The sequence below is a fragment of the Chenopodium album genome, chromosome 18 (genome assembly GCF_948465745.1).
Source record: "Chenopodium album chromosome 18, dcCheAlbu1.1, whole genome shotgun sequence".
NCBI lineage: Eukaryota > Viridiplantae > Streptophyta > Magnoliopsida > Caryophyllales > Amaranthaceae > Chenopodium > Chenopodium album.
In genome coordinates, this window is record NC_137851.1 from 13,376,786 (window position 1) to 13,404,176 (window position 27,391).

The following is a 27,391-nucleotide window of genomic DNA, read 5'->3' on the forward strand; positions in this document are numbered from 1 at the left end:
TAGCATTGTCAATAGACCTTTTTGTTGGAGTGATGTAAGAGACAGTAAGGTCTTCATTATCACATGTAATGGAAGTAGAGTCCTACAATGCATAAATAAATAACAATTATCACGCATTAAAACATAAAGTGTAAAAAATTATTGATTAATTTTGTTAAATATAACCTTGTTTTTCTCAATGGAAGGTTGAATCGAATTACAATGAGATTCCGCTTCCGTATCATGTTCCTACCATAAAATTAAAGAGAAAGTTAATTTATTAATAGTACAAATGTTAGTTAATCTTATTCTTTATTATAGAGAATCTATTTTTATGTCTATACTTACATGCACAGTACTATTATTCACATCCAAAAAGGTCTTGATCAATTCCTCATCCTCACTAATTTTAAGGACAGTAAACTTGTCATAATTTTTTTCAAGATTATATTTGGAGATTTGGATCTTGAAGAGAAATTTTCGATCTATTAGCATATCAAGTTCATCTGGAAACGAATCACCTTTACCAGCCTGGAAAAAAAAATTAAAAAAAATTGAAAGATAGTAAGTGAGTGATGAAATAATATTATTATCTACAAAACTGATATTTTAATTAAATTAATATATTCATGTGAAATATATATAAGATCTTATATGATTATTAATATTATTACTGTATGAGATATTATTAAATCTATTTAATAATGCATAATACTATAATGTCGTTACCTTTGTTAGCTTATCTTTCAAATCCATTGCTGATATTTGAATAATTTGAAATATTTCGCGGTCAAACATTACAAAAGTTGCAAATCCACTTTCATCTTCAACAGACACGTTCACCTTATACCTATTTTGGTTTAATTTAAATAGAGAAAATAAATTATATTATTACAAAATTCTTGTAGGTTTTAATCTTTCTCAAAATATAGTTAATAGGTTGATTTGAAAATGTACCTTGGCGGTGCAGATTTCACATGAGAGTCGCATTTTTGGCACCAATATTGACCACTTCCTTCATAATCAACCTTTTTGTTACAAGTTTTGCACGAGTGATAATACCAATTGGTATTAGTTTCAAAAGCTACAATGGTAGCATAAGTCACACAAGAACATTCCTGCAAAATTTTAACAAAAATCAAAACTAAATGAATTATTTTAGCATAAAAGTAAACTAATCAAATATTCAACTTTTAGCATAAAACTAATCAAATATTCAACGTTTGACGTCGGATTGGCAGATCTTGTCTTGGTTTGAGCATTGCCACATGCTTTGCTTTTAGCAAAAGGAATAGCTTATTACCCCACAAAAATTTTAACAAAATCAAAACTAAATGAATTATTTTAGCATAAAACTAATTTTTTTTATCAATAATCAAAAGTTAGCATAAAACTAATTTTATTTTCAATGTTTAGCATAAAATTATTCTACCAAAAGTAATCATATGCAATTATTTATTAAACCAATACAAAATCAGTCATTATTTTGTTACATAAAAAAATCTTTATAAGTAACAAAATAAAAAATTCAACTATACAGAAATTTTGAATCGTATAAAAAATCTTCATGCGTAAAAAGTTTACCTTGTTAGAATTAGATATTTCATCCAATTGTTTTCTTTCAGACAATTTAAGAAATTCGTCAGATATGGAGTATGCACTCTGACTTGATATATGAGTCAACCTTTGTGAATGTATATCATCTTGATCAACAATACTACAAAAAAAAAAAATTAATAGACAAACATGAAATTATAATAGATTATTGTTAAAAAAATTTATGCAAAAAATTTCGAGGAATATATAAATTTTACAAAAAGTTATCATATGCAATTTTACCTTTCCCTAAAGTCGTTAATTTCGGGGATGCCTTGATCATGTAAAATGCGTGTGGCATAGTAAGAATTTGTCAAAGTGATCTCATCTACATAAATAATAAAAAGTCATACATAGTTAAACGCTTAATGATCATATTTTAGCAAAGTAGCAAAATAGTTTCATATAAAATACATTTACCTTTCCAAATCTTAATTTTGGCAAATTGTATGATAACAATTTTGCGACTTTGATTACTCTCATTCAAATACTTTGACATATCCTCAGCAAATTTACCCCACAAAAGACATTTCATTGTATTCTTACTGTGAAAAAAAATAATATCCGTTAAACTTGAAGAATGGTGCATTTTTATATATATATTTAACAACAATTAGGTAATAAATTAAAATAATAAAAATATGCATTCTTACTCTAAGTCTTCCAATTCAATAGGCAACTTGTAGTTTGGAGTAGTATCTTTAGACGTGTCTATCATATCACCTACTCCAATAACTTCTCCAATAACATCTTTATTATGTAAGAAAGATGATGATAAATATATATATATGTATTAGTATAGCAAATTAATAATATTCTTACAAAAATAATTAGTGTATTGTATTGATATTTATCTTACCTATGCAAAACATTTCATTTACTTCTTTTTGAAGAATTTTTTCAAAAGGAACTAAATCAAGTCCATGTAGCGAGAGTCGTGCATCTTCACAATCTTTAACCGAAGTCCTATAAAAAAATCAATCTTATAGGTATGGTTAGTAACTCTAATATTACCAACGTTGTCTACCACTCCAAAGTTAGAAATAATATATGTAAAATCCTCTTTCACAAGACTTTCAAATCGCTTTATGAGAGACATCTTGATATTGGCTTGAATTTTGTCACCCTATAATATAAAATTAATACACGTATATATAAGTTATAAAGGAAGTTTTTGATGCTATGATAAAATCAATATTAAACTTTACTACATGCATTTACCTTTTCATTAACCAAAACTAACTCAATTGATTTAGTTATGTTTGGCTTGTAGTAATCGGGTTTACGCTAGAGTCTCACAATTCTTACCCTAATTTTCCAACTCTCTTTTAGTGGGGTAATATCTCTTATCATAGTAAATGCCATTGTTAATATAGATATTTAATACAAGTACTACATATTATAAATTATGTGCCTATATATAATGGTGTGTAAACATTAATTATGTTAAATGTCATACATGGTAAATTTTTATAGCATATTTACATATATTAATATTTATAGCATATTTACATAGCAATTGGATTGTGTTCATCAAGTATCGTTTTAAGATCATTAAGAATAGCATCATTCAAATCATCCGAATTTCTTAATTGACCATGTAAAAAGAGGAAAATAATGATGTTAGGATTTTAATAGTTCAATTGACATCAAATTGAATCTAATATATAAATGACGTAAATAAGTAAGTAAAGAAATAACAAACCTCATATATTAATATTAATAGCAAATTTGTTTCCCATATATAAAGATATTTTTATTGAAGCAATTGGATATAAAGATATTTTGATGAAGCAATTGGATTGTTATTCGTATAGCATATATTAATATTTATAGCAAATTTGTATAGTGAATATAAAGATATTTTTTATTTGTATAGTGAATATAAAAATGTTTCCAAAATCCTAATAATGTATCCCAATTCAAATGATTTATTTAGGAATTTTAAAAAAAGAAAAAAAATAAAATAAAAAACTTAAAACAGGGACACGTGGCAGCCATGGAGCTAGTGTACCCTGTTTTAGTATAGTATATAGATAATATTTATTTATTTTATAGAGGTGAAAAAATCAAGTCAACCGTGACATATAAATAGTGCAAAAATCAAAGTAATGCATTTAAAAAAAACGGAGAGAATACCAAAAACACGACATTCCAATTTCCAAACACTACCTTATTATTCTTACCCATTCTACTATGTACCACTTAACTTAGACAAGTCAATGTAATGATAATAAGTATTTGTTTTTCAAGAGAACATGCAACTATGCAAGACCAATGTCACGACTCATGTCCCACACCCACCAAGGCAGCAACAAGCGTTTATTGGACACTAGGCAGCAAATCGGGCCAATGGAGATGCCCATGGGTGCTAGGAAGCACCTTCCCCCTAAAGAGCTTTATTTTGATTTAGGGCTGTTTTCCTAGTAACCACCCAATTGACAATAACACAATAATGGGACATTTGGGCAACCAAATGAAACCCAAATGAGCCCAAACTTTGGGGTCCACCGTTTTTGGGCCCAATGAACACAATGGTGCAGCCGGATTTTCGAGGAGAAGTCCGGAACCTTCCAAAACGTGCTAGGAGACTCGGGATGCGTCCGGAAGCTTCCAGGACTTTCTAGGAAGCTTTTGTACATTCTTGTAGGCCTAGAGTATTATAGAATACTCCGGAATAATGTACATATGAGTAGGAACTCAGAATTGTATAGGAAGCTCTAGAAAAATAAGCTTCTAGGACCCTCCATTTGAGGAGGTTAGAATGTTCTAGAGTGGAAGCCTCTAGGAACTTGGGAGGCCTATAAATAGGGAGCTTCCCCTCATTTTGTAATCAATTCAGACACTTGTAAACTTCTCCCAAGCAATACAAAGCATTCTTAAAATAATCTCTCTTGTTCACTTACTTACTTGCTCACTTAGCCATTTTCATAGCTTTCTCATTTAACTTGTAGCATCGTACTTAGCAGAGCTAAGGTACTTTGGGGATCCTTGACTAGAGTTGCAGGGGTAATTCTAGTAGGACGCGTGCAAGAGACTTAGGGAAAGATTCAGCACGTGACAAGTGGTATCAGAGCAACGTCGATCGTAAGGGCAGTCTGTTGCGAAGTTAAGCAGATTACGATACGAGGTTAGGTGCGGAGCAGACGATGACACAACAAAAGGACATCGGATCAATTGTAGAGGAACCACAAACAAGAAAGAAGTTAAGTCGTACTTCATTGCTTAAGGAAAAGGTGACTTCCTTGGGGTGCTCCATTGCTGATCACCACGACAGCCTTCGGCAGTTGGCTGACAGCGTTGGTGAGCTCCCAGGAAGGGTAGACGGCATCGAAGGGGATGTCGAGAGACTCGAAATAAGGGTCCAAGAGTTGGAGTCTGATACGGCAGAGATGAAGGACGGGACACAGCTCCTAGTCAACCAAATGGCCGATGCTATTCGGTCAGAAATGACTCAAATCAAGGACACCTTCATGAAGGAGCTGGGCTCTTTAAAGGAGAAGATCGAGTCCTTACAATCCGACGTAGTGTTGTGCAAGTCGGCTGTGGCTGGGGGTTCCACGGTTCGGGAGGGACCTAAGATTAAGGTTCCCGAACCACCGAAGTACCAAGGGAAGCGGGATGCTAGGGAGTTAGATAACTTCCTATGGAGCATCGAGAGGTACTTCGACGCGATGCATCTAAGGGATGATGCAACAAAGATAAGCACCGCTACAATGTATTTAGCTGATGACGCCATCTTATGGTGGAGGAGACAGGAGTCCGACATAAAAAAGGGACTTGTCTCACTCACTACTTGGGACGAGTTCAAGGCAGATTTCAAGAAGCAATTCTATCCGGAGAATGCGGAGGAGATTGCCATGAAGAAGTTACGTGGGCTGAAGCATACGGGGTCTATCAAGGAGTATGTCAAGCAGTATACTTCGCTCATGCTCGAGGTGACAGAGATGCCGGAGAAGACCCAACTCCTCTATTTCATGGACGGGCTCCAAAGATGGGCAAAATAAGAGCTGAAACGCCGCAACGTTCAGACTCTTGCCGATGCCATTGCTGTGGCCGAATCCCTTTCGAGTACAAACATGATACGAAGAAGGACCGGGGCAATAAGTCGGGTAGCGGTAGCAAAGGGAAAGGTGGGGGAGCCAAACCCACCGATCGCAGCCACAACGGGGGTAAGTCGTCCGAGAAGAAAGACAAGGAAAAGGAGAAAGGCAAGTCTTCGGATGGCAAAGCAAAATAGGGCTGCTTCTTGTGCGGAGGGCCGCACTGGGGTAGAGAGTGCCCACAGCAACAGAAGCTCAATGCTTTGATCGCTAGTTCGTCCGGGGAATCGTCAGGGGACGAGGCGCATATGGGGACTATGCATTTGTGCTACACGAAGGCTACGGAGTTCACACCAAGAAAGAGCTTAGCCAAGGCAAGCATGCTACCCCGAACGAAGCCATTTCTCATGTTTACGGAGGCCGAGGTGAACGGGCAGGCCTCTAAGGCGCTCATTGATACGGGTGCAACAAACAATTTCATTGCTCTTCAAGAGGCTACAAGGTTGGGGATCAAGTTCGTCAAAAGGGCCGGGTCCTTAAAGACAGTAAACTCAAAACCAGCCCCAATCCATGGCGTAGCTAGCAAGGTACCCATTCGTTTGGGAGAATGGGAGGGCACCATCGATCTTACCGTGATAGACATGGATGATTATCCACTGGTGTTGGGACTTCAGTTCTTCGACACGGTAAGACCTTTTTCTTTTGAGAAGGATGGAAAGATGACCATTGCAAGAGATCAAGGGGCATGGTCCATCCCAACATCTCTAGAAGAGGTGGAAGCCAAGACGATCTCAGCCATGCAACTGAAGAAAGGAGTCAAAAGGGGGCAACAGACGTTCTTGGTTACACTAGTAGAGGAGGAGCCTCATGGGGGTGAGGTTCCAGCAGAGGTGACCGGAGTTCTTGAAGAGTTCAAAGACGTCATACCTCCGGAACTACCCAAGAGACTTCCCCCTAGGAGGGAAGTCCGACCATCAGATTGAGCTGGAACCTGGGGCAAGGCCTCCAGCCATGGCAACCTACCGGATGGCCCCACTATAGATGGAAGAACTCAGGAAGCAACTCAAGGAGCTGCTGGAGTCGGGATTCATAAGACCATCCAAGGCACCATATGGAGCACCTGTGTTATTCCAATGCAAGCATAATGGGACCTTGCAAATGTGCATCGACTATCGGGCATTGAACAAGATCACCGTGAAAGACAAGTATCCAATCCCATTAGTTGCCGATCTCTTCGATCGCTTGGGCAAAGCCAGGTACTTCTCTAAACTTGACCTCAGGTCGGGGTATTGGCAAGTACGCATCGCTGAAGGCGACGAGCCTAAGACGACTTGCGTCACTCGCTATGGGTCATTTGAATTCTTGGTGATGCCTTTCGGCCTCACCAACGCCCCATCCACCTTTTGTACATTAATGAATAAGATATTCTAGCCTTTTCTTGACAAGTTCGTCGTCGTCTATCTCGACGATATCATCGTATATAGCGATGACCTAACGAACCACTTGAAGCATTTGAGGCAGGTGTTTCAGGTACTGCGGGAGAACGAGCTTTATGTAAAACAGGAGAAGTGCTCGTTCGCTCAAGAGGAGGTGTCTTTTTTGGGGCACCGCATTCGGGCTAGAAAGATTATGATGGAGCATGACAAGGTGCGCTCCATCAACGAGTGGGAAGAGCCTAAGAATGTTTCCGAACTACGGTCGTTCCTTGGGCTAGCAAACTATTATCGACGATTCATCAAAAGCTATTCAACTCGGGTAGCACCATTGACGGACCTATTAAAGAAGAAGTTACAGTGGTGTTGGAGTGAGAAATGTCAAAGGGCCTTTGATGACTTGAAGAAGGCGGTCACCAGCGAGCCCGTGCTAGTACTGCCCGACTACAGCAAGCCGTTCGAGCTCCATACGGATGCCTCCGACTTTGCCATTGGAGGTGTACTAATGCAAGAGGGGCATCCAGTTGCCTACAAATCACAGAAGCTCAACGATACCGAGAAGAGGTATCTTGTGCACGACAAGGAGATGACGACTATCATCCATTGCTTGCGCATTTGGAGGCATTACTTGCTGGGGAGTCGGTTTATCATTTATACCGACAATGTCGCAACAAGCTACTTCCAAAACCAGAAGAAAATTAGTCCCAAGCAAGCTCGTTGGCAGGATTTCTTGGCTGATTATGACTATGTCATGGAATACAAGCCAGGCATAGTCAATTTTGTCGCCGAAAGGCTATGCTTGCTGCTATTAGTAGCATCACAAGCACCATCTTTGATCGGATCAAGGATGGCCTCCCTCGTGATCCTATGGCTAAGGGACTGATGGAGTTGGCCAAGGAGGGGAGAACTCGGAAATTTTGGGTAGAGGAAGGGATCCTCAACACTACGGGATGACGGGTCTTCGTGCTTAAGTGGGATAATCTTAGGCGCGACATTCTCAAAGAATGCCATGACTCAATGTGGGCTGTACACCCAGGCATTCAACGCACATTGGCTCTCTTGGAGGACACTTATTATTGGCCTCACATGCGGGATGATGTGGAGGCCTATGTATGGACTTGTCTTGTGTGTCAGCAAGACAAAGTCGAGCAACGTGTGTCAGCCGGGTTACTTGAACCCTTACCGATCCCAGGGCATCCTTGGGAAAGCGTTTCTATGGACTTCATCTCAGCTCTGCCGAGGTCTGAAGGGTGAGGTTTGATTATGGTGGTAGTGGACCGCTTCTCAAAATATGGGACATTCATACCGGCACCAAAAGATTGTACTACTGAGCAAGCCGCCAAGCTCTTTTTCAAGCAGGTCGTAAAATATTGGGGCTTGCCAAGAAGCATAATCAGTGATCGAGATCCAAGGTTCACGGCGAAGTTTTGGACGGAGCTATTCAAACTCCTTGGGTCTGGGTTACACCTTTCTACAAGCTTTCACCCATAAACCGATGGGCAGACGGAGAGGGTGAATGCCTTGCTAGAGCTATATCTGAGGCACTTTGTTAGTGCCAACCAACGAGATTGGGCTAAGTTGATAGATATTGCCCATTTCTCCTTCAACTTGCAGCGTTCCGAGGCAACCGGCAAGACCCCGTTCGAGATAGTCATGGGCCAACAACCCCTGACTCCTCAAGGAGTTGCCTCAAGCTACAAGGGGAGTAGCCCAGCTGCATATAAGCTTGCAAAAGGGTGGCACGAGCAGCTGGATATCTCAAGGGCTTACTTGGACAAGGCCGCAAAGAAGATGAAGAAGTGGGCCGACAAGCACTAAAGGCCACTAGAGTTCCAAGTTGGTGACCTGGTGATGGTTAAGTTGCTACCCCAACAATTCAAGGTCTTCCGCAAGGTGCATAAGGGCCTTGTGTGGAAGTACAAGGGACCGTTTCCGGTTACAAGGAAAGTCGGGAAGGTAAGCTACAAGCTTGAGTTACCGCCCAAACTAAAAATACACCCGGTGTTTCATGTAAGCTTGTTGAAGCCCTACCAAGGCGACGAAGAAGATCCATCAAGGGGGGAATCACAACGCGCACCCACGGCGGTCGTGACCTCTTTCGATCAGGACATCGAGGTGATCGAGGCAAAGAGGGTCATAAGAAGACGGGGCGTACCAAGCTACAATGAGTATCTTGTCCGTTGGAAGGGTCTTCTAGATAGCGAGGCATTGAGGGAAAAAGAGAAAGATCTATGGCAGTTCAAGGGCAAGATCGCGGAGTTCGAGGGACGGCCTTGACGGGGTCATCAAGACTTGGGTGGGGGAGCATGTCACGACTCATGTCCCACACCCACCAAGGCAGCAACAAGCGTCCATTGGACACTAGGCAGCAAATCGGGCCAAGGGAGATGCCCATGGGTGCTAGGAAGCACCTTCCCCCTAAAGAGCTTTATTTTGATTTGGGGCTATTTTCCTAGTGAACACCCAATTGACAGTAACACAATAATGGGACATTTGGGCAACCAAATGAAACCTAAATGATCCCAAACTTTGGGGTCCACCGTTTTTGGGCCCAATGAACACAATGGTGCAGCCGGATTTTCGAGGAGAAGTCCGAAACCTTCCAAAACGTGCTAGGAGACTCGGGATGCGTTCGGAAGCTTCCAGGACTTTCTAGGAAGCTTTTGTACATTCTTATAGGCCTAGAGTATTATAGAATACTCCGGAATAATGTACATATGAGTAGGAACTCAGAATTGTATAGGAAGCTCTAGAAAAATAAGCTTCTAGGACCCTCCATTTGAGGAGGTTAGAATGTTCTAGAGTGGAAGCCTCTAGGAACTTGGGAGGCCTATAAATAGGGAGCTTCCCCTCATTTTATAATCAATTCAGACACTTGTAAACTTCTCTCAAGCAATACAAAGCATTCTTAAAGTAATCTCTCTTGTTCACTTACTTACTTGCTCACTTAGCCATTTTCCTAGCTTTCTCACTTAACTTGTAGCATCGTATTTAGCAGAGCTAAGGTACTTTGGGGATCCTTGACTAGATTTGCAGGGGTAATTCTAGTAGGACACGTGCAAGAGACTTAGGGAAAGAGTCAGCACGTGACAAGTGGTATCAGAGCAACGTCGATCGTAGGGGCAGTCTGTTGCAAAGTTAAGCAGATTACGATACGAGGTTAGGTGCAGAGCAGTCGATGACACAACAAAAGGACATCGGATCAATCGTAGAGGAACCACAAACAAGAAAGAAGTTAAGTCGTACTTCATTGCTTGAGGAAAAGGTGACTTCCTTGGGGTGCTCCATTGCTGATCACCACGACAGCCTTCGGCAGTTGGCTGACAGCATTGGTGAGCTCCCAGGAAGGGTAGACGGCATCGAAGGGGATGTCGAGAGACTCGAAACAACGGTCCAAGAGTTGGAGTCTGATACGGCAGAGATGAAGGATGGGACACAGCTCCTAGTCAACCAAATGGCCGATGCTATTCGGTCAGAAATGACTCAAATCAAGGACACCTTCATGAAGGAGCTGGGCTCCTTAAAGGAGAAGATCGAGTCCTTACAATCCGACGTAGTGTTGTGCAATTCGGCTGTGGCTGGGGGTGCCACGGTTCGGGAGGGACCTAAGATTAAGGTTCCCGAACCACCGAAGTACCAAGGGAAGCGGGATGCTAGGGAGTTAGATAACTTCCTATGGAGCATCGAGAGGTACTTCGACGCGTTGCATCTAAGGGATGATGCAACAAAGATAAGCATTCTTAAAGCAATCTCTCTTGTTCACTTACTTACTTGCTCACTTAGCCATTTTCCTAGCTTTCTCACTTAACTTGTAGCATCGTACTTAGCAGAGCTAAGGTACTTTAGGGATCCTTGACTAGAGTTGCAGGGGTAATTCTAGTAGGACGCGTGCAAGAGACTTAGGGAAAGAGTCAGCACGTGACACTAAGCTAGCTTATATACTGGTTTTAAATGGATTTAATTAATACAATGCATTAATCATTAGTTCTATTTAATTACATACAGCACATTATCATCGGACGACCGATTATTTGTATTTTTTTTATCATCAATTAATCCTATTCATGGTCATATATATGTTATGTCACTTCGAATATCGGGATTTTTTTTTGAAAAGTAAAATTAATCTATTCATAAAAAGAAAATAATATATATATATATATATATATATATATATATATATATATATATATATATATATATATATATATATATATATATATATATATATATATATATATATATATATATATATATATATATATAATCTACAAATTCACATTTAACAAATAAATAACATATTGAATCCAATAAATAAATACTTCATAAAAATTATGATTGTTGAAGAGATTTTGAACTATGGAAGATCTTTTGATTACATGGCTATAATATACTACCTTTTGGAAAGGCACTCTAACGATTTGTTATACCCGTGATGATGATTTTCATCTAATTCATCTAACTGTTTATGAGAAATCGATAAATTTTGCATTCTGTATAATTCTTCCCCACAGGCCACAATAATCCATCAATGCAAAAAAAAAAAAAAAAAAAAAAAAAAATGATCATAGGGAAATAGTTCCGCATACCCCCAAGATTTAAAAAATTGCACCATGTACTCTTGAAAACTTTCAAATACGCCTTTTACCCCTGAGGTTTGTATAAAAAAAAAAAAATAAATAAACACTAAATACCCTATTCTCTAACAAATGCACATATCATTGACTTATCAAAATAAAATCATGTAAACCGCCTAAAAGCATTAATTACATCAAAATTTTAACTTCGATGATCATTCTAAATCCAAAATTTTTGGGTGTTAGAATTTGTTTTATTAATTAAGTTTACTTTATTATTAAGGCCCTATAGGGAATATTTCAAGCATTACCCCAAACTTGAACCCCACTGTGATCATACACTTAAGCACGGTGGCGTCCAAAGGGAAGGAAGCTAGAGTAAAAGAGTCGCCAACAAGTTTTAGGAACTTGTAAACCGTTCACGAGGTGAAGGTTACACCCCTTAACGATCCATGAGATCGTCAACTCCAAAAGGTCTTGAACCAAATAGGGTTTGGGGATGAGAGTACGAATTCAATCTACAAAAGAAAGAACTCGGCCTATAAAATAGGCCTCTACTTTATTCTACTCGTATTCATGTGCGTTTTTTGACTAACATGCAAACATTAGATTAATCCTAAACCTGTTTATCTATGTTGGTTGAATATTAATACACAAACAAAACTATTATTGGCGATCACTTGAATTATAATCATATTAGCCTTAAACAAGATTATTAATTATCTTATTAAACGTGATTACAAGTACAAATTTCCTTTAAACATGCATAAAAGACGTGATCAGGCAATAACAATAATATATAACATCAAGCAACATAATAATTATCATAATAATCATAACAATTATAACCATGTTAATAATAAAGCTTAAATATAATAGCAAGATCCTAGGCATGATACTAACAAGATTAATAACAAACCCTACCATGTCACTAAGCAATAAAGATCAAAGCTTTAAACCTAACATGGTACTAACATGATATTAGAAAAGAGTAAAAGGCACCCTAAACATGATACTAGAAAGCAATAAAAATATCCTAACATGATACTAGGAATTAAATAAATTTAAACATGCTTTCTACAAGAATAGAGCAATAAGATTACATACTTTGATGCCTCGTACCTCTTTCTAATAACAAAATACACGCGTTAGTAACTTCAAGGAAAATAATAAAATCAAAGAATTAAATTAAATAAATATTAAAAAGTTTAGACTGGATTTGAGACCAAACCCTCAGAAATTATAACCTTTCACGTCTAGGGCGAAGGCAACTTCGAACTTGGCTAGGTGTATCTAGATCTCGTGTATGCAGAATTGTGTTTGTGAAAAGCTAGAGAGATGAGAGCCTAGAGAGAATTTAGAGAATAGATTAATTGTTGATTGTAGACTGTAGATTGAAGATCGTCGATTGTAGATGAATAAAAACGGAGGTTCAGGACCCTATTTATAAGAAAACAGTCCGGAAATAGGTGGAATTTGATAAGGAATAAAACTCCACGCTGTCGCCGCAAAACCAAACTTGTCGCGTAGCGACAGGCCTGTCGTTTGGCGACAGCCAGGATTACTACACGCTTTTAAACATGGAGTCCACTTATCAATCAAAATTGACTTGTAAAGTCCGTATGAAAACTGAAATCGTATTTTTCATAAAAATAATATTTTATTCCAAGTAAAACTTATCAAAATATAATTATTGATTCTAATTTTATTAGGACTTAAGAGAACCTTCTAGAGAATCCTAGAAGACTATAATTAATTCTAATAACTTTAGGAAGAATAATTAACATTGGGCCCTCCCCTAGATCATCGGGCCGCATGTAAAGATCAACCGGGCCCAGTTTAGTATTTTGGCCATAACTTCCTCATTATTCATCGAAATTGGGCTTATAATATATCGTTGGAAAGCTCTTTGCAAGCCCCATCCAACTACACTATTATTGGACCCTTGTCGTGGACCAAACTAAATTGGATTGGCTATTTCCATAAAATAGAGTTGTTTTTCGAAAACAGAAAGAAAGAATTTTTAAAACTAACCGCAACACCTGACCTTTCACACTTTCACTTTGTTCGATTATCATTCGACGCAAAAGGTATTCATCACTGGGTTTGATTTTGGGGAGACACAAATGGGTGTCTACAGCCCCGTTCACTTCACCTTATTTTTGCTGAACTGAAATTATTTTTGCTGAATTGAACTTAAATTATTTTTACTAAACTGAAATTAATTTTACTGAACTGAAATTATTTTCGCTGAATTGAAATTATTTTTACTAAATCACTATTATATTTCTTCTTTACATTTACTGAATTTTACTGAACTAAAATTATTTTTGCTGAATTGAACTTATTTTTACTGAGCTGAAATAATTTTTACTGAACTGATATTAATTTTACTGAATATTATTATTTTTAGGTAAAGTGAACAGGGCCTAAATGGTGTAGCATTATAGTAGCATTAAGCTGTAATAATTAAATAGAATTTGATGCTTAGGGGTCTTAATTTAACAAAATTAACATTTTGGGTAATTGGTGCAAGTTTTTACACACCTCAATGGTACATGGTGCATTTAAAAGTTTTCAGAGGTACACTGTGCATTTTTTAAAACCTCAGGGGTATACGGAACAATTTCCCTAGAATTTAAGCAAATGTATTTTGACCCCACTTGATTATATGTCTAGATTCGCCACTATGACCACAACCATACCATTGGTGGGATCTAGGAGTACAACAACATGACTTAGGGTGTGTTCTATTCACCTGAATTTTACTTATCTGAATTAATCTGAACTTATCTGATCTTATCTGAACTTATTAGCCCTTATTAGAACTTATTTTAGTTATAAATCGAACTTGGGTAGTCCTGATTAACCCTTATCACAACTTATCTGAACTTAATTTTCCCAGAAGTTATCTAATCTAAACTTATTAACTCTTATCTAAACAGACCAGGGCCTTATAGAGTCGTTATTATGTTTCTAAGCTATCAGTTGAAGATTCATTAGGATACTCGATGATGAATACTCAATAGGGGCGAGAGGCCAAATCATGGTGGCCTCTTAGCCATGGGTGTATGATTGTCCGGGGGATATGGCATAAGGTAGACAATTAAGGCATGAATATCATGTTTAAGATGTGGAGAGGCATATAAATAGGTTTGAGAATCTAAGCACACATGTGTAGCTGTGTGGGTGCAATGTGTGCATCACTTATGGGTTGTGGTAACCATGAACACTACATTAATGCATGAGAGGTAATTACTTTGATTGGTGGCTACCTAGCAACTACCTTGGATGGTTCTTGGAGATATTGGGTGGAAAATACTCGATGTATGGTGGAGGAACAATTAGTGTGGCAGTGGACGATCACAATAACCACTCACCCCATTCCCTACTCCTCTAGTGGACAATTACGCCAAGGTGCTACTGATAACCTCATGGACGCTAGTAGGTAAGTAGGGGCGTTAATTCGGATGATCGGATCGGGTCTGATATGGTCGGGTCGGGTCGGGTAAATTTTTAAAGTTAAGCCATACTAAATTGTTATGTCCACGCAAGTCCAAATTTGAATCGGATATTTTTCGGATCGATTTCAGATCGGGTGTGCTTTTGACACCTCTATGGGTAAGAACTAACCTACTTTGGTAGTGGGCGGTTATTACGATACTAAGAAGTTACTAGTATAATGGGAAGTTATGCCTATGTGACTAGTTTGCTTGGGGCCTAGCATTAGTTAGAACAATTCCATTAATTGACTAATTCATCTCAAAACTTTTTATGCCAAATTGGAGAAACCATTATCTAGCTACCAAAAATTGATAGTTTTATACCCTCATAAACAAACAAAAAACCTATGAAATGATATAGAGTTTTTCTTATGTTTAACTAAATAAGTAATCCCTACAATTAAATAACGACGTCATAACTCAACGCGAGGGCAACAAGACACTTCCTATTCTAGGCCCGAGTAACCAAATGCATTTCAGCTCACATACTAGACCCATTGGAGACTAGATTAAACAAACCTTTTCCTTAAACCCCAAAGTCCCAAATTCGACATAGTAATTATAATCATAATAATCATACAAAAGAGGGATTCAAAAACCCTAACCCCCTCTCAAATAAATACTCTTCTTCATTTCCCCAATTGAAAGCTCTCAACTTCCGTCAACAATGGCGGAACCACCTCAATCAACAATGGCGGAACCGGAACCTCCATCATCAACAACACTGGAAAATCCAAATGATTTACTTACAGAACAGCAAACCCTAGGAAAGCGAAAACATTCCGAATCCGAAGAACCATTACCTCAACAAAACTCACCAGAAAAACAACAACAACAAGAAGAACAAAATCAGCAACAATCTCAGGAAAACTCAGAATTACCAAGCTCAAAGCGACGAAATTCGACTCGAACTTGCGTACACGAAGTAGCAGTACCAAAAGATTTCACCTCAGACAAAGATTCAACCATTTATGGAACTCTTGCAAACCCTAGCTTCGACGGTCCAATGGCGAAAACGTATGCTTTTACTCTCGACCCATTTCAGCAAGTTTCAATTGCTTGTTTAGAGCGTAAAGAATCGGTCCTCGTGTCCGCCCACACTTCCGCCGGAAAAACCGCCGTTGCTGAGTATGCGATTGCCATGGCATTTCGCGATAAGCAGCGAGTAATCTACACTTCGCCTCTTAAAGCACTGAGCAATCAGAAGTACAGGGAATTGAGCCAGGAGTTCACTGATGTTGGTCTTATGACTGGTGATGTTACTATCTCTCCTAATGCTAGTTGTTTAGTGATGACAACGGAGATTCTTCGCGGTATGTTGTACCGGGGTTCCGAGGTGTTGAAGGAGGTTGCCTGGGTTATATTTGATGAGATTCATTATATGAAGGATAGAGAAAGAGGGGTTGTTTGGGAGGAGAGTATTGTGTTCTTGCCCACTGAGATTAAGATGGTGTTTTTATCGGCCACTATGTCGAATGCAACCGAGTTTGCTGAGTGGATTTGTAACATTCATAAGCAGCCTTGTCATGTTGTATATACCGATTTCCGGCCTACACCGTTGCAGCATTATGTGTTTCCGGTTGGAGGGTCGGGTTTGTACTTGGTGGTGGATGAGAATGAGCAGTTTAGAGAGGATAACTTTTTGAAGCTTCAGGATACATTTGTGAAGCCTGGTAATGGGATGAAGAATGCTGCTGCCAAGGCTAGTGGGAGGATTGCGAAAGCTGGATCGGGAGCTAAAGGGGGTTCGGATATATACAAGATTGTCAAGGTATATTTTGTTGTATTTCTGACTAATTTATTGCAATTCAAGTAATTATCATGTTGTACAGAGTAATCTTTTTGGATCATGATAGCTTCTCCATGAATTTTGAGGAAGTAAACTATGGTAACTTTCAGCTAGAAAGTTGTTAATTACTTACATTTTTAGTTATATTGTATTAGGCATTATATTGTTGAAGTATTGAGAGACTGATAGTTTTTGCTTACCGAAAAGAGTTTTGGGCAATTGTTGCTCGTCAATTATCATTAGAGAAAAGGGTTTTGGACTTTGAGCTCCTATGGGAGGCTCTTGAATCTGATAAATGATATGCTGTTAATAGCCAATCAATTCAAAGTATTCTTTGATTAAATGTGAGCTTAAGTATATACATGTCACCTGAACTTCCTCTTCCTTGAGCCTTGGTTAATGAAGTATGACACCAGCTCACTTTTCATCTTGGGCAATTGCCTTTTTCTTTTTTCTTTCTTTTTTTTTTTTTTTTTTCTTTTTCTCTAACACCAATAGGTGCATTTCCGTCCTTTAGAAATCACTACAAGAAGTGAATGGGAGCAATGTTGCCAAGTGGCTAAACTTGAATTAGTTTAGTATCGAATAGAACATAAAACAATTGACTCTTCTGGATCATATTACATTGGATGGGGATGAGTTGAGGAGAGGGATAAACATGAGCCAATTATGGTGATAGTTGTCCAACAAGTGTTTTTGCATTCTTCTTTTCACGAGTATACACTATGTTGAATTTAAAGAGTGATAATATTTTGATTTCAGAGAATGTGGCTAGAATTTTAGTGAATTTGTACTTTGTGGATGGATTTCAATATATTTATTTTGTCACATTTGTTAGTGGGATTTTTATTCAAAATTTAATTATAGTTAGTATGTGTTGGTTTGTGAAAAGGGAAAGGGAAACATGAATGATGGAAAGCTAAACCTGTAAATTTACATAGTTCTTTGTTATAGAGATAAGAAAGGGAATCCTCCCTTCAACCATCATAACCTTTCCCTTTACCTTTCAATTAAATGATCATTAATTGTTGACTTTATAAATTGGCTGTAAGCCTGTAAACCACTTTATCTAAGGCACTGAATACCTGAGTGGTAAACCAACCTTTATGCTACACTGGCATTCTTTGCCATTCTGAACAGCAATGTCACTTGTTATCCTGATTCATCCAGATCATAATCAATTGTTTACACTTTCCGTTTGTTCTTTCTGGTTCATACTGACTAGGGGTAGGGGTGTGTTATGGTGGGATACATACACTCTGTTCATGTTGTTGTTTCTGTTTGTTTTCTCCGAGCCAAAATTTTGACTTTATATCAACAATTTGTCAATTATTTGTGTTGCAGATGATAATGGAGCGCAAATTTCAGCCTGTCATTGTATTTAGTTTCAGTAGAAGGGAGTGTGAACAACATGCAATGTCCATGTCAAAGCTAGACTTTAATACGGAAGAAGAGAAAGATATTGTGGAGCAGGTTTTTAAAAATGCAATTCTCTGCTTGAATGAGGAGGACAGGAGCCTTCCTGCTATTGAGTTGATGTTGCCACTTCTTCAACGAGGCATTGCCGTGCATCATTCTGGGCTTCTTCCAATTATTAAGGAATTGGTGGAGCTCCTTTTCCAAGAAGGGCTTGTGAAGGCGCTATTTGCCACTGAGACAGTAAGTTTTTTTGGCATATACCAGCCATCACTTTGATTAGGATTATGTCTTCCATTTATTACATTATTACTAGATGCTTCATTCCATATTTTGTATCTTTTCAAGATACTCAGTGATAGAAATTTTCTAACTTTGATGTAAAGTATGACACTGTTTGGCATGAGGAAAAAAAAAAAGCATGTCATGTCCTCTGTCCTTAACTTTTTATTTTGTCTTCTATTCCGAAACATCTTCGATGATTGTATGTAACTAATGATAATCTTTAACACATTGGGCTTAATTTTTGTAGTTTGCAATGGGCTTAAATATGCCTGCAAAAACAGTTGTTTTTACAGCAGTGAAAAAATTTGACGGTGATAACCATCGTTATATTGGATCTGGTGAGTATATTCAGGTGAGTGAAGTCTATCTGCACTGTGCTGTGATCTTCTGAAGTGCGGTTTTGTTTTTGTACTTATCAATGTCTCTTTGGCTTTTCTTCAAAGATGAGTGGAAGAGCTGGTCGCCGTGGCAAGGATGATCGAGGCATTTGCATTATAATGATTGATGAGCAGGTAAATCCTGTGGTCTAAAAAGTTATCAGCGATCTGCTATACCACTGTTATTTATGTAATGTGTTGATGATCATATTTTCTATGAGAGGCTTTTTATATGTCTTGTTTAGAGTTATGTATGTATTGGATTTATCTGTAGAGCAGATGAAAAAGAAAACTCTATCCCAATATTTTTCCCACTCGGGGCAATCTTTTCTCTCAAAACCTTTTGTTAACAAATTCATGGTGTTAAATTCTTTCCACGCATATTCTTCTATCTTCCATTTTTGTAATAATTATTTTTCTTTACTTTGTCTCCTTACACCTACTTTTGGATCATGCTAAACATACTCTTCAGACCTTTTATACGGCATTTAATGATCATTGTCTTTCTTTACTTATTTTAGATGGAAATGAATTCTTTAAGAGATATGGTGTTGGGTAAGCCAGCTCCTCTTGTCAGCACTTTTAGATTGAGTTACTACTCAATCTTGAATCTAATGTGCCGAGCTGAAGGCCAGTTCACTGCTGAACATGTCATTAGAAATTCATTTCACCAATTCCAGCATGAGAAGGTTATCCCTTGTACCTTTTATTTATTAGATCTTCTTGTAGACGAGGCATGCATAACCAATTATTGTTTCTTATACAGACTTTGCCTGAAATTGAAAAAAAGATAGAGAAACTTGAGCAGGAAGCTGCCATGCTTGATGCTTCTGGAGAGGTACTGTTTCTTTCGGTCAGAGAATTTTCTTTACAATATAATTGATTTTTCTCTTCGAAGAAAAATTCACTCAAGACAGTTTTTTATGTAGTCTGAAGTTGCTGAATACCATAAGCTAAGGCTTAATTTAGCTCAACTTGAGACGAAGATGATATCAGAGATTACAAGGCCTGAGAGAATTCTTTACTATCTTGTTCCTGGAAGACTGGTAATCATCTGTAATCTAATGCTCATGTCATTATCATTCATCATCCACTTAATGGTGTTTCCTTAGCTATGATATTACCCTTTGATTTTATACAGCTCAATTGCCCAAATTTATATATTAATAAATTGGCTTCATTATTTTGTCTGAAAATTTTTAGGTTAGGATACGTGAAGGAGTAACTGACTGGGGTTGGGGTGTTGTGGTCAATGTGGTGAAAAAGCCTCCTGCTGCTGTGGGAACTGTTCCACGTGGTGGGGGCTATATAGTTGATACACTGCTTCATTGCTCCCCTGGTTCAAGTGAGAATGGTTCAAGGCCTAAACCATGCCCTCCTCGTCCTGGGCAGAAGGGTGAAATGCATGTGGTGAGTTAACTTGTATGCTAGCAGCCACGCAGTTCACTAGTATGAACTGTCTAGATTCACTTTTATTTTTCTGGAAGGGTCGAGCAATTTACTAATTTGGCTGTTAAATGATTTTATATATGCTGTAGGTTCCAGTGCAGTTGTCCTTTATAGCTGCCCTCAGTAAGCTCCGGATTTCTGTTCCTCCTGACCTTCGGCCTGTTGATGCCAGACAAAGCTTACTTCTTGGTGTACAGGAGCTGGAAAAACGTTTTTCTCAAGGTCTCCCAAAGCTTAATCCCGTGAAGGTCTGTCTACCTACTCAGTATTTCTTCCTTTTGGTGGTTCATTGCTTTGGCTGTTAGAGGTTGAAACAATGGGTTATCATTTAGCTAACTCCAATTTATTAGATAAGTTCCTTGTGCTGTCCCTTTTTCATTTTGAACTTTTACAATATTGCTTCATTAATTTTAATTCCTGATTCGGGAACTACTTTTTAATCATGTATGATGCAAAAGGTTTTTCTACTATGACTTGAGACTTTTAAATTTTCGGATAAGGTGCCATAGGTAGTAGAGGTAAACATTAAGGCTAGGACTAGTCGGCAGCTTGTTGGACATGCAATTGTTGGAAACTGAGCTTAGATAGCATTGTATTTATGGTGGTGGTTATGGGAAAAATTTGTGGTGATTATTTCTTTTAACCTCATAACTACATTGCACTAACTGGAGATTTTTTTTATCACAAAACTATCTCTGGTACATGCCTTGATGGATGCGTTGCATATGAAACTATATGTACTGGGTTGATGCTATTGAACTCTCTAGTCTCTATCATTCATTATATTGGAAAGGCATAATTTTTAAATTAAATATGTCAATTTGTCAAATCACGCTCATACGACATGATGCCATTTCATTTATACTACACCATTTCCGTACTGTCTCAACTAATTCCTTGACTCAATGCTTGTCTTTGAGACCATTATTTAGTATTTTTCTCATGGCAATAGGAGCACTAATATTTATATGATACTCATTATTGTATTATATTACCATAAACCTTGTAAATCTTCTTTGATTTCCGCTATCAAATGCAGTTGAATAACTTAAATCTTCCCTGCAATATTTTTGGGTACTCTACGGAATGGAGGCCTGGAGGGATTGTCTGTCTGATTTCTAGTGTTTATTATATCATTTTAGTTTTGGATTTGGTAATATTTTAATGTCATTGTTTGTTCTTGGGAATGGTAGGCCTTCATTGCTGTTTTTGGTAATTAGATGGGATGGCATTTCAGCATCAATATCAAAAAAGTTTCACCACTCACAGTTATATTCTTACTGCAGGATATGGGTATTGATGATAAGGAAATCGTCGAGTTGGTCAGTCAAATTGAGGAACTTGAGCAGAAGTTGTTTTCGCATCCGATGCACAAGGTTTGCCCCATATTCTAAATTTTCAGCTCATGGTTTCTTGATGCAACACTTTGCAATATTTCTTGCTAATCTCATTCTCTTCCTTGATCAATCTTCTTAATGCTTCACAGTCTCAAGATGATCATCAGGTCAAATGTTTCCAAAGAAAAGCTGAGGTGAATTATGAAATTCAACTATTGAAGTCGAAGATGCGTGAGTCTCAGGTACCATTTCGTGGTTCTGCTAGTATTTCTCAGTAGATCATCACTTGATTGTTGAACCTTTAACTAAATAATGGAGAATTATTCTAGAGTCCCCCATTATTCTAGATGTATTTTTGTTTTCTTTTTCTGTTCCAGATAATTTCTATTTATTCATTTTTTATAATTGTATTATTATAGTTTTTACTGCTCCCTCTGTCCACAATTCAATGTCCCATTTTACACGTGCACACTTCGTTAGGAAAAAAATTGGGGTTTAGTTGATTAAAGGTATTTAAAAAAAAAGTAATGGATTTTCTTAATCTATTTTTGAGTTAGATGGGAGAAGTATCTCATGGGAGAGAATGGAAGAATGAAAAAATGAAACCAAATTAGTTGATAACAATATTTATTAAAATGAGATTTTTATTTGGGGACAGAGGGATTATTTTTAAAATTATGTACTTGTATATTATTATTACTCCATTAGTCTCTTTTGACTTGCTCCATGAGACTTTGCAAAGATTTTAGTATAGTCAAAAAGTAGAGAGAAAAAATACTCGAGGAAAAAAAAATAAAGAAAGTAATTACCAAGTAGGAAACGGACTCATTAGGGAATTTTCATGAGATTGAGCGCTAAGGAAATATTGTGGCACACGCCCCACAAATGACCAAATGAGTGCAGACAATGAAAAACTCATCATCCCTCCTCCCCAACAAAAGCACCGATAAGAAGGCAAAAATAAAAAGAAGAGCAACTTGCCATGTAATGGGACTAATGGCCAAAAAAAAAAAGCTCCCCGCCACAACCTCTACCCCATACGCTTTTACAGCTTCATGTACTAAATGGGTTAATAATTAATGTTTGGTTGCATTGGCTTATGCATAGTGACAAACTTTTAAGGGAATATGAGTGACAAACTTGAGCTGAGTGTATTTATTTCCTTCAAATTTTTGCAGCTTCAAAAGTTTCGAGATGAGCTGAAAAATAGGTCACGTGTCTTAAAGAAGCTGGGTCATATTGATGCTGATGGTGTTGTCCAGTTAAAGGGACGGGCTGCCGCATTGATAGACACTGGAGACGAACTTCTTGTTACTGAGCTGATGTTTAATGGTATGAGGCTAAGTTCTGTACATCTTCTTAGGTTGTAGTTGTGGTCAAATACTTCAGCTATGACTAATTGATTTTAAATTCTGCCCTGCATCATGCAGTTCTTGTGGACTATGTATGTGATGTTTTGGCCAGTGTCTCTTCATATATACGGATTATATTACTGCTTTTTTGAACTCTCACTACCTTCATAATATCATGCACAGCTTTATATTCAGTGAGAAAACTTTTAGTGGCTGTTCTCTACAGCTATATTATGTAGGCATTTTCCTCGTAATGAAATTATTAATGATGAGCTTAGATTTGCTTTCATTTCAATTTTGTTTTTGTGGGATGTGTCAGTTGGGAGTCTCCTGCTTTGTGGTTACCTATCTGGAAGTTCGTTTAGACGTACCTCTGGAGTAGTTCTTTTTACTGTTTAGGATCTGGTGTGAGAAAATCAATGAAAATTATTTTAAAAAGGTCAAATATTTCCTTGCTAGTTTGTATTACCCTTTTTTAGTTTTGCTTGTCTAGTATCCCTTGAATTTAGCTTCCTTTTCAAGATTCACAAGGCTGTTGCTTGTAATGAGAAATTACTTCGTATGGTCTAACTTGGATAAAGAGTTGAGGGACCCATAGCCCTGTCCAAATTTAGGATTGTTTCAGGACTTTCTGTATACTAAATTTTCAAAATATTTGTATCGGACACATGGATCCATACTCAATACCCATACCTGAGTCCTGGCAACATAGATTTAGAACCCTCGGTCTCTGTCCCATGATGGTTTCTGTACACTGTACCCGGCCAACCCTGACCTGATCACCTGAATTGACAGCTCTTTCTGAACTTGATTTGTCTATGCACAGGATCTTGTTCTGATGATCCTGGTGCCTGTATCTATACTTTAAATTTAAAAAATGTTCTTAAATATGTTTATGTGCCACACATTCCTATTTGCACAAGATTTTGAACCCTGAACTTCCAAGTTTAAGTACTAAAATGTTAATTGCTATGCAATTGCCATATCATATGTGATAATTCTTTCAAACTTAATTATAAATAACGATTTAAATCGTGACATTAATGCAATGAGTCAGGGCACCTCGTGTCCAAACTCTAGTTAGTAGTTTAATACATAGATGTGGTTCATTGCTGTATTCACACCTGCATGCACACATTGTGTGTCCAATATATGGCCTTTGTAATGCATATAGCGTGTCTTGCTGTATCCAGAATATGGCGCATCCTATATCAAGCTTAACTCATTGTCAGGGGCCGGAATACTATTCTAATATCATTACCCTTGATTGAGTCATTTACTTGCTTTATCATTGATATGGATTACTTCTTTTTTTTTTTTTTTTTCTTATTTCCTTCTATTATGCTTTTGTGGCCCTTCATACAATGCTACCTAACAACCCAGTTGATCTCAGTCTAACTGGCTTCTGGGATGTCTATTTGTCACTGCAGTTTTACCTTACGAATCATGTGTAGTTAGGGTTACACACTATCTAACTTTGTTTGCTAACATTAATCAGGTACGTTTAATGATCTGGATCATCATCAAGTTGCTGCTCTGGCAAGTTGCTTTGTCCCGTGTGATAAATCAAACGAACAGATTCATTTGCGAGCAGAACTTGCAAAACCCTTACAGCAACTCCAAGACAGTGCCAGAAGAATAGCAGAGGTCACTCCCCCCCCCCCCCCTCTCCCCTTTTCTTAAAGTTTAGACCTTTTTTTTTAATCCTTAATTCCTCCTGTTTGATTCGACAATCTGTTTATGTTTCAGATACAACATGAATGCAGCCTGGATGTAAATGTGGAAGAATATGTTGAGTCAACTTGCAGACCCTACTTGATGGATGTGATATACTGTTGGTCAAAGGTTAGGTCTATTTTGTGCTGAATAACCTTTCACGATATTATACAATTCCTTTAATTTTGATATAATCACCTGTTTGATCATTGTTAACCTATTTTGGAGTTAATGCTCTTATTTTCCTTGCCCCCAAAGTAAGGTGAATGCCTACTGCAGCTTCCAAAGGATATTCTTCAATATTCTTTGATCTCTTTGTCATGTCGATCTGAATGTTGATATCTGATTTCCTTTTTCTGGTTTTTGATATTGCATTTGATCAGGGATCCAATTTTTTTGAGGTTATACAAATGACTGATATATTTGAGGGAAGTATCATAAGACTGGCGAGAAGACTGGATGAGTTCTTAAATCAGGTGAGTGAAAAATTTGAGAGTTCTCTCTTTTTACTCCCATCCCTCCTTGTATGTGTGTGTGTGTGTGTGTGTTTGTGATCTTTGTTGAACTTCCGTAAACTTGCATGCTCCATCATCCTTCCTGGTTGATGTAGTTTCATATCTGCTTGTATGCTTCTTAGTTTATACTGGAAAATGCTTGCTTTTAATAAAGATAAATTTATTTTTTCAAGACTGTTTTACTCATAAATTTTTAGCCATAAATTGAGCAAAATTTATCCAATAGTTGATATCATGTAGGATATGAATTTTGAAATAAATCTTGTAAAAGGGTTTACTTTGTAGGCGTGCTTCGTATAATGTAAAATCTGAAGCTCATTTGTGGGTTAGCACAATTCCTGAGCAGCCATTAAGAGGATTCATTAAAAGAGCTTGAGGAATAGCCCAAATTCCAAATTAAGAGACTAACTGAGTGAAGTTTAGACCTCAATTTGATAATGAGGCTGTAGGTTAATTGGCGTTGTGGAGATTAGTAAGAGAGACTAAGGCCGTCTTTAAGAGTCTTTACTTAGCAGCAAATTCCTTGTTTCATTGTAGATGGTATATTATTGATTCTTTTTGTGTAATTCCAAGTAACTGAATACCCAATAGAGCTGAAACGTTACATGCCTTTTTGGGTCAAGCTGGTAACAGCTTCTAATTCATGTACTGTGGTACTATAAAAGTAACCATGTTCTTCTTTCTTACCTTTTCTAGTTGAAAGCTGCTGCTACTGCAGTGGGAGAGACTGACCTGGAAAACAAGTTTGGAGACGCTAGTACCAGCCTCCGTCGAGGTATTATGTTTGCTAACTCTCTATACTTGTAGTTGCTATGTTTAAGTCATCTTACATTTTTTTCCCAATCTTCAAACTGTAGTCAGTTGTATAAATGTAAGGTTATTTCTTTTGTTTTGTTTTATATAATTTTAAATTCGGAACTAGTTAGGAGCTCGTCAATGAGAAGATAGGTGTATACTGTATACTCCATATTTATCAATTGATATCCCTCAGTTCATCAGTTTTGGGCTTTTGGCCATGAGCTTTTTGATATTCTTAATTGGTCGGTGGAAACTAGATTGTGATACTCTACTGTGACCGTCTTTTTACACAAGGAAGATTTTTTTTTTTTTTAATTTTTTTTTATTATTATTTTTTTTTTTCATGTTGTTTTGTTAGATTTGTCTCAATAACTTTCAGATCATCGACTACAAGTATAATTTTAACAAAATATAATTGTAGATAAGATTTATAACTTGTACATAGGCAAGCTACGTCATTCACATACACCAATGATCTATTTTTTTCAAAATCAATAGGAGTTTGGCACACAAGTAGGACGCATGGGATTTTAATGGCACGGTGCCCATGCGTCTGTGTACTTATATTTTTTGGGAGAGCAATGTTTAAAAGGCTTTTGCTGCCCAAGAGATGTTGTGCATTTTGTTCAAAGAACTCTCTCTTTCACTTGTGTTTGACCCCTTTAGGGTGAGCTTTCTAGTGAGTGGCTTCACATTCTTTCAGCCGTGGTCGCCAAATCCGTCAAGTACCTCCGTAATTTCTCTAATCCATTTCAAGGGTCAATGTATCCTTTACTCGATGCCTCTGAAGAGGGGGGTGTCTTAAAGAAATAAAATTAGATAACCATTATTTCCATTTTGATATAAAAAAGACATCCACAGTAAAATACAGTATATGAGTATATTGTTGTCTGAATGTCCAATGTTTGCAATTTACCAAGTATAGATCAGGGCATGGTCTGGGTTGTGCAACCCCGCGGTTGTGTCAATAGTTCTCGTGCGCAAGCAGGTTATGACTAAAATGGGTCTAAAAAATTGTGATATGTCGGGCTCATAACTCATAAACCGATATGTAATGCACTAGGGTTATGCATTGAGCCATTGCCACATCTCACACATATGAGCCGTGGCAAGGCCAAAATTTGGTGAATAATTTCATGACATTGGCCCATTTAATGTTAAAGATGATAACATTTTCCCTTATTATGTGGAACTCTTACGGAAAAAACTAGAAATTTACAAGTTGT

At 37.5% G+C, this 27,391-nt stretch overlaps 2 protein-coding genes across 2 annotated transcripts in view; one reads left to right on the forward strand and one right to left on the reverse strand.

Moving 5' to 3' along the window:
- Nucleotides 1-2,110, reverse strand: part of LOC145591868 (replication protein A 70 kDa DNA-binding subunit C-like) — a 2,199-nt gene extending 89 nt beyond the window's left edge. Inside the window, exons 1-8 of the mRNA XM_081648354.1 lie at nt 1,996-2,110; nt 1,819-1,903; nt 1,564-1,696; nt 937-1,097; nt 709-829; nt 328-510; nt 166-228; nt 1-82 (exon numbers count right to left, since the gene is read on the reverse strand). The exon at nt 1-82 is cut by the window's left edge and continues 89 nt beyond it. Coding sequence (XP_081504480.1) covers nt 1-82; nt 166-228; nt 328-510; nt 709-829; nt 937-1,097; nt 1,564-1,696; nt 1,819-1,903; nt 1,996-2,110 — 943 coding nt within the window. The remainder of the gene's footprint in view (nt 83-165; nt 229-327; nt 511-708; nt 830-936; nt 1,098-1,563; nt 1,697-1,818; nt 1,904-1,995) is intronic.
- Nucleotides 2,111-15,680: 13,570 nt separating this feature from the next.
- On the forward strand, nt 15,681-26,365 carry LOC145593137 (DExH-box ATP-dependent RNA helicase DExH10-like). The gene is made up of 16 exons (XM_081649647.1): nt 15,681-16,902; nt 18,265-18,579; nt 18,869-18,973; nt 19,065-19,133; nt 19,520-19,687; nt 19,765-19,836; nt 19,928-20,044; nt 20,202-20,408; nt 20,537-20,695; nt 21,734-21,823; nt 21,934-22,026; nt 22,963-23,116; nt 24,635-24,783; nt 24,886-24,981; nt 25,236-25,328; nt 26,064-26,365. The coding sequence occupies exons 1-16, from the start codon at nt 15,799-15,801 to the stop codon at nt 26,172-26,174; spliced, it is 3,102 nt and encodes a 1,033-aa protein (XP_081505773.1). The 5' UTR covers nt 15,681-15,798; the 3' UTR covers nt 26,175-26,365.
- The last annotated feature ends 1,026 nt before the right edge of the window (nt 26,366-27,391 follow it).